The sequence below is a fragment of the Papaver somniferum genome, chromosome 7, assembly GCF_003573695.1.
Source record: "Papaver somniferum cultivar HN1 chromosome 7, ASM357369v1, whole genome shotgun sequence".
Classification (NCBI taxonomy): Eukaryota; Viridiplantae; Streptophyta; class Magnoliopsida; order Ranunculales; family Papaveraceae; genus Papaver; species Papaver somniferum.
The window spans coordinates 17,228,887-17,236,753 of NC_039364.1; the positions used below are offsets into that span (position 1 = coordinate 17,228,887).

The window sequence follows — 7,867 nt, forward strand, 5'->3', positions numbered from 1 at the left end:
TGTAATTAGGTGATTCTATTACAAATACTGTAAATGGACAGTGGATTATTTTTTTTTATTCACACGATTGATTTAATTTTACGATGCCATCATGATGAACAGTGCACATTTTATTTTATTTCATCATTCTAAATCGTTTGATGGTAATATTTATGAAATCGTTTTATTGGTATATTTGTTTTGATATGTTTCTTAGATTATATAAGATTCAATAATTTTAGGAAACTATTTTCTAAAATGTGATTGGCCAAATAATATTTCTTGGGACCAAAAGATTCTCTTGAAATTCTATTGGCTGATATTTTGAATGGTGGGGCCAGAATCAACCAGAAGCTCCGGTTAACCACTACTCTTAAAAAAACTCTGTTTTTATATAGAATAGTTTAAAATCCAAATTTTTTATGATAATATAAGGCCAAGCACTATGGTGTTCCTTTTCCCTTCCCTATCCCTGATATGTAGGGAAAAAATCAAAAAACCATCTACTATGGTTTTCCATATCCCTACATGTGTAGGGATATCCCTCCCTTTCCCTACAAGGAGGATCACATTTGATCCTTCTAGTAGGGAAGGGAAATCACACAGCTACTCAGTAGCCGTATGGAAGTTGATACGGTTACTGAGTAGCCGTAGCATTTTACACGACAACTGAATAGCCGTTTCCGTAAATATATTTGTTTGACCTTTTTTCGTTTACACCTCTCTCACACCCGATCCTAACCATCCATCACTAATAACGGCTCTATTTTCTCCACCGCTGGATCCCAACGGTCATTTTTTCAAAATCCTCTATAAATACCACTATAATTCTCTACTCAAATCATCCCAAATCAATTGATTTCTTATTTTTCTTCTTCTTTACGTCAATTGATTTCTTATTTCTCTTCTTCTTACTATACTTCTTTGATTTTTTTTATTTATCTTCTACTACTCAAATTTTTATATTTTAGTTTGATTCAAAATGGTTAATAATTTTGTCCAACGGGAAGAGATTGATCTTACTGCTGCCTTTATTTATGTCAGTATGGAAAAAAACATATTATCGACGCAAGCAAAAGGAGATTTTGAAGAGGATGAATATAATCGGCGTTCAAGATTCAGAAGATGATAATGTAATCCAAATCTAATTGTTTTATCTTTTATTGAGTTTAGTTTTTTAATTTCTAGTCTAGGTTTAAATTAAAAGTGTTGTCCTAAATTTCTAGTTAGTATTGTTGTTAACTTAATTTTAAAAGTGTTGTCTAAATTGATTTAGTTGTTGTTTGAATTAATGAAAGGTTTGAATGTGTCGTAACCAAACGATTTTCATATTCAAATTAATAACTTCATTATCACCTTTATTACGTTTAATGTAATACTTGCAATTTTATAATTAATAATTTTTATAAATTAAACTAATATTCCTTAATAACTTAAAAATGAAATTACAACAGATCATTCGATTAAAAGCGTGTATCGCTTTTCCCTCGTTTCTTAACATGGTGGACGATAGGTCTGAACACATTACATGTTATTATTTTTCCTGGTGTGAGATTCAACGATCAATGCCGCTTCGAAATGATAAAACAACTCTCTTCTCCGAGATTTATACGCATCTTGTGCAGCGAACCTGTCCTCTCTATACCTATAGAGAAACTCATTGTACTTGATGCATAATTTCCTAACATGGTTTGTCCTTGAACAATGTAGTATGGTTCATAATAAAAGCGTGCTTTCTTTCCTGTCTGTTTAACGAAAGGACCCAAACCAACTTCAATCCAAAATATAATATGATCTTGAGGATCTTCGGGAATATCATCCTTGAGAAGGTAAAAGTTTCTAATCCATTCCGTCTCTTCTTTAAGATCCTTTAACCTTTCCATTAGTTGGAATTGTTCTTGACCTCGTTTCTTTGCCTTGAGTTTTTCTTAGTATTCTGTCGCAGCCGATGATGAATCTTTGGTTTGTTTTGTGGATTTTCGTTTGCTTAATACTTCATCCATCACATTAGTGTATTTGGTAGGTGATGAAGACGTTGTTGTGTTCGTAGTAGCTTGATCTCTTCGTTTGCATATCTTTTTTTCCATTGTAACAATTGATTGAGTGACTCACTTGCATCTTCTAAGAATCTCTTCGATTGAGTTGGTAGTTGATGATTGATTTTCCATTGAATAGATGTTTATTTTTTATTTTCACCTCAAAGATTGATGTTGCAAAGAAGGGTTATCTTCCTTATATAGGACTCGTTCCCGACGACAATTTCTTAGATCTCGTGCCCAACGGCTCTATTTCTTAGAACTCGTTCTCAACGACCATATTTCTTAGACCTCGTGCCCAACAGATCTATTTCTTAGAACTCGTTCCCAACGAATGTATTTCTTAGAACTCGTGCCCAACGACAATATATTTCTTTCTATAAATATATAACATTTTCTCTAACCAACAACAAACTCAATTCATTCTCAAATATAAACCTCAATCATGTATTCTAACATTTCAAGTAGAAATGGAAAACAAATAGTATGTGTAGAAGCAAAACAGGTTTATCCATGTTGTTTCATGGATAATCATAGTATGCTTCAATGCCCATGGCTATATACAAAATGTCCACAACGAGGTCGCACCGGCACTAGAAAGGTAAATAGTCGATACCGGAGAAGATAAGGTATTTGGAATGTGAGTATGCTAAATATCCGGGAGAAGCACAATGTTTAGAGGATGCAATGAAAGATCCAATCAAACAAGAAAAAGTTGACGAACTCTGCAAGAACTTCAAACTAAAAGGAAAGGTGGAGTTTGAATGCACCAAGGGGATTCCCTGTGAAACTGAGGGTTGTAATTTCTTTATGGAAATGCACCGGTCAAGTGCAAAGAAAACATATGGAACACGTTACTGGAAATGTGTTGTCTGTGAAACGGTGGCATGGGCTGAATAAGTGTTGTTATGTTTTATTTTAATCAAGAGTTTGAATATCAACTGATGTAATGTGCTTTTTTATAATTGTTATGTGTTGTTGTAAGAGTTTAAATGTGATGAACATGATGTAATGTTCTTCTACAATAAATAATGATAGTTATTTTCACATTCATATGATTAACGATTACACTAAGCACGTGCAACCTGCCTTTAAATCAATAGGCGACCCTATTGGACGAGTGATGTCTCGTGGGGTTTACAGAGAGATATACCCATAAAACCTATCATTATTTAAATTCTTTACTCTTCATCTGATGATTCAGAGGATGAATCTTCAAAGAGGGAAAGGTTATACTCTGAGAAACTGTTTTTCAAAATCACATAGCAGTTAAAAAATCTAAAAGGTTTCGCCTTCTTTTTTTTCGTAACTCTCCAAAGCAAATTGCTCCTACAAAAAAATAAAACAATATCAATTTACAATTAAATTATTCAACAATTCAGTAAACATACACAAAAAATTGTTGGATAGGTAAACGGTAAGTTTCTTACGATTTCCGAAGGTACTAGATACCTCCATAAATATAAGGATCTTTATGTCGATACATATACTTTCACGTCCGAAGTGATAACATTTAACCTTGTTTTCAGATACTTAATCGTTTGTTCATTCGGATTCTCGTTATGCATAATCAACCTTTGCAGCAACTGCTCCAAAAGATTTGTGTTATTTAGTTGTTCATATTCTTCTTAATTTTCTAGATGAACATCAACCCATAAACTAACTATCAATTCGTCTTTCTCCGGAATATAACTCACCATAATTAAGAAAGAAAACTGTTGTAGATAATAACTTGGAAAAAAATAAGTGTTTATTTTTGAAGATGGAGAACAGAGTTGATCGAACTAATGTGTTCATTGGTAAAGAGAATGTGAATCCTTTATACATGGTCAGTATACATATCCATACACTGTACAAAGAGATTTCACAGATAAGTATACTAATCCATATACTGCACAAAGAGATTTCACGGATTTGTATACACATCCATATATTGTACAAGAATATTTAAAATGATTTCACGGATTATCTTAATTGTAAACCATCAAATATAAACGTATTCATTTGCATACATAATTAAAGCCCAAAAATAATTTAAAGTCTGTGATACATATACATGTAACATTCAAAATTTAAAACACAACAGTGAAATACATTCTATGCCTCATCATCATCATCATCATCATACATACCCGCATCATCGGGCGCAGCATCGTCGTCATCGTCAGAATCCTCATCATCATCGTCCTCCTCATCATCATCGTCCTCATCATCGTCATAATCCTCCTTATCGTCAGAATCCTCATCGTCATCTCCATCATGTTTATATTTTTCTCCCACATGTCCGTATCCATATACATGTTCAACTGCATGTTCAAAGTCATCTGGGATTTGATAATTGTAATCTCCATAATAATCAAATGCTCCATCCTCGTTTTTACCAAGAACTACTTCTTCTTATAAGTTTGTATCATCATAATCTCCTTCTAATGATTGAAGTACCTCATATTCCATATCTGAACTCTCCAAACTAGACAAGTCCGCTTCCTGGCCTCCTCTATCAGGACGAGCAACAATGTGCTTGACAAGACCATTTCTTAGTTGTAGGTGCATTTCTAGGTTTTTCAGAGATGACATAAATACACGACCATTATTGGTTGGTTCCAGAATCAGAACAGGAACAACTCTGCCCCAATTTGTATGCATACGTTCATGCTCGATAATCATGTTGTGTAAAATAAGACAACATTTCATACTTAGGTTCAAGTCAGAATGTTGCCAATACTTACATGGTGATCCGACAATTTTGAATTTACCCTGAAGCACTCCAAAGCACGCTCGACATCCTTTCTTTTAGCCATTTGATACTTGTTGAATCTCACATACTCGGGAATTTCCAAAATCTGACTAAAAGCTTGTACAATTGTAGTCAACTTTGGATAGATACCATCGGCTAAGAAATAACCCCTATGGTATTCGTGACCATTGATGACATAATTGCATGGAGGTGCTACACCCTTTAGCATGTTATCAAAAAGGGGTGAGTGTGCCAACACATTCAAATCGTTGTTTGATCCAGGCATTCCAAAAAAAAGCATGCCAAAACCACAAATCCAGTACACCAAAACAACCGATTTGGGACGGATATACGCGTTGCAATGAATTTCACCAACGCGTGTATCCGTTGGAAATATAAAGCTTAGCAAACTTTTGTGCAACGCATATATCACTTGGTCAAATTAATTTGTGCAACGCATAAAAAAGTTGGTCACCCGGTTTACCAACGTTTTTTGAGCTACAGATTCATTAATTTGTGCAAAGTTTACAATAATTTAGGCAACGTACTACTCTAATTTTAGCAACACTTATACATTGCAAACCAATTTACAGGTAAAAAAAAAAAATCCGACGATAGTTCCGGCGGATTTATGCGCCCTCATATACGATTGTGGATCAACTAGAAGACCAAATTTTTCATATGAACATATGGTTAACAAATAATATTCTTACAATATTCTCTCGTCCAACATGGATTACATACGCATAACTTATAATCTCTACAAGAGATCAATAAAAAAGAAATAGTAAATGCTTTATTGAACTTGTACAATTAAAGGAGACGACTAATACATAGTAGGACTTTAAGATAATCTCGGAGTAGCAGAGCTGAATTCGAGGGGGAAAACCTCATTTTGCAAAATTCTTAATAGCACCGGTTAATAGATTAATAAATAACAGTATAAGAAGAACGTGAGATCTTACGAGTTTCAGTTGCGTTCTTCCAGCAATCCGACTTATCACCATTTTTGTTGGAGGAGTACTTATGGAAAGTTGCTGTGTTATGAGGATCACTGGAGAACATTATATAGCTTTTAATCGAGGAGTACTTACACTACAAGAAAAGTTGGATTAAGCGACCAGGCGTTTTTGGTTGGAAAAGCCCATATTGAGTCGCTCTAACCCTTAAAACGACTTAATTTGGCTCTCGCTCTCGAGTTGGAAAAGGTGGGATTTCTACAAGTCTAGAGCAGCTATGCAATCGCTTTAGTAATCAAGCAACTATCATATAGCGTCTTTTTTATTAATTGCTTCATGGCTAGACCGACCTTCCTAGAACAAGCAAAATAACGATCGCTTTAAAGCTAGACCAACCAAAATACAACAAGTGAAACGTTGATCGCTTCATAGATAGACCAACCATAATAGAACAAGTGAAATACCTGAAGTTTGGTTGCTTACATTTTTGAGCTACCAAACTTTTTGCCCGCTACATCTATTGTTCTGGCGCCGAAAGTATTTGGCCGATTTCGATTTAGATAAATCCCAAATTGAAATTAAATGAAAATTATAATTAAAATTGATACTAAAACATATTATGAACCAAATTAAAAACTGAATCAAGTTTTATTATATCACATAGATCAATTTACAACATTTCTTAAAAAGAAGACAATCTTTTCACGAACAAAAAGATCAAAAATACAAACTAATCATTTCTTAAAAAATGATGATTACAATTTCCTTAATTTTGAAACAAAAGATGAACACTCCTTCGAATTTGTAGCACCAAGATCCTAATAAGAGATTCATACTGCCATCATTCTTGTGTTTAAGTTCCTCTCTGATCATTCATCATTGGGATCTTGATGGAGTACTCATACTCTAATAACATCATGGAAGGAATCAAAAGCACCGTGAGGGATTAGGCTGTAGCATGAGGGAAGTGATTTACATAATTATAGTGAGGATATAGTGGATATATTTAAGAATACACATAGAACTGCATATTTCAATAATTTGGAGGAGATCCAAACAGTAAACAAGGCGTACCATCTAAAAAATGAGACAAGAGTTAGATAACTAACCAATTATTATTATTAGTGAAATGCTCTAAATAATCCTATATCAAGATCACATCATTGACATCTTAAAATCTCTCCCCAAATTTTAAAGGAAGCATCATAAAGGAGCTCATATTGCCATCCAGACCATCAAAACTGAATGATTTCTGTAGATAAACAATACACGCTTAAGTTCAAACAAAATAAAAAACAAACTTTGTCGATAAACAAGTAAGAAGAAGGCAAAGCTGAGATTTCAAACTTAGATGGATTACTAAGTTTAACACATCACTCGATGTTATCAATCCCCCAAAGCAGAACACGGCGTAGTTTCACTGCAAAGTTTAACACATCGCTCGATGTTACATTCGACCTTCCATTCCAGATTTCTAGAGGCAAAGAAAGACCAACATCTAGGAACAGGAATGACTCGGACACAGATAAGGAAACAACTCATCCATGTATAGTATTCCTAATAAACCCTAAACAATAACACAAACATTTACCTTTTGTAAAACAACTCTTCGTTCTGCAAGGAACGTTACGAAGGCGCAGTAGCCTTTTTATGTAAAGCTTCTTAAAGAACTTAAGTTCTTTAATTGAGAATGCAGTTCTTTTATTTCCATGCAAACAATGGAATGGTAAGCATGACAAAGATGGAGTACAAAGGAAGACGAGAAAGTAGCTTACCTGGTAAGTTTTGCATTTGTCTCCAACTGGTTTGAATTATGCCCTATGACAACATCCTCCTGTGGAAACATTTGCCATGGTAAAGGATTAATCAAGAGATCCAATCATATAATACATGGATGAATTGAAACATATAAGATGTTTGCAAAAACATAAACTAACTGATGGGTGGTGGCACAATAACATTTTAAAGTAGCTGGAAAAAGTTGTAGTATACAACCGAGTACCGAATAAATTATTAAGCGAACACCAAAATTGTGAGACTAAAATGAAGAAAGGCCTGATCGCGCAGTTCGGATACTTTAGTCATTAGCAGTTCTCTCTCCCCTTCTTCATAAAAGTCCTGAAACCTACAAGCTCAAAAAGTAAGTATGACTAAGT

General features: G+C 34.2%; 1 protein-coding gene across 1 annotated transcript; it reads right to left on the minus strand.

Annotated features, from left to right (window-relative positions):
- Positions 1–4,112: 4,112 nt before the first annotated feature.
- Positions 4,113–4,981, minus strand: LOC113294232 (glutamic acid-rich protein-like). Its single transcript, XM_026542638.1, has 3 exons — positions 4,772–4,981; positions 4,458–4,670; positions 4,113–4,385 (listed from the first exon to the last, which is right to left on the minus strand). Exons 1-3 carry the CDS (start codon positions 4,979–4,981, stop codon positions 4,113–4,115), a joined length of 696 nt encoding a protein of 231 aa, XP_026398423.1.
- Positions 4,982–7,867: the final 2,886 nt, after the last annotated feature.

Bases quoted from the DNA above. Each gene is read 5' to 3' on its own strand.
- LOC113294232 (XM_026542638.1), bottom strand. From the start codon at position 4,981: ATGCTAAAGGGTGTAGCACCTCCATGCAATTATGTCATCAATGGTCAC. The intron at 4,671-4,771 runs GTAAATTCAAAA...ATGATTATCGAG, and splicing joins GTGCTTTGGAGTGCTTCAGG to CATGAACGTATGCATACAAA. The intron at 4,386-4,457 runs GTACTTCAATCA...GGTAAAAACGAG, and splicing joins GTTCAGATATGGAATATGAG to GATGGAGCATTTGATTATTA.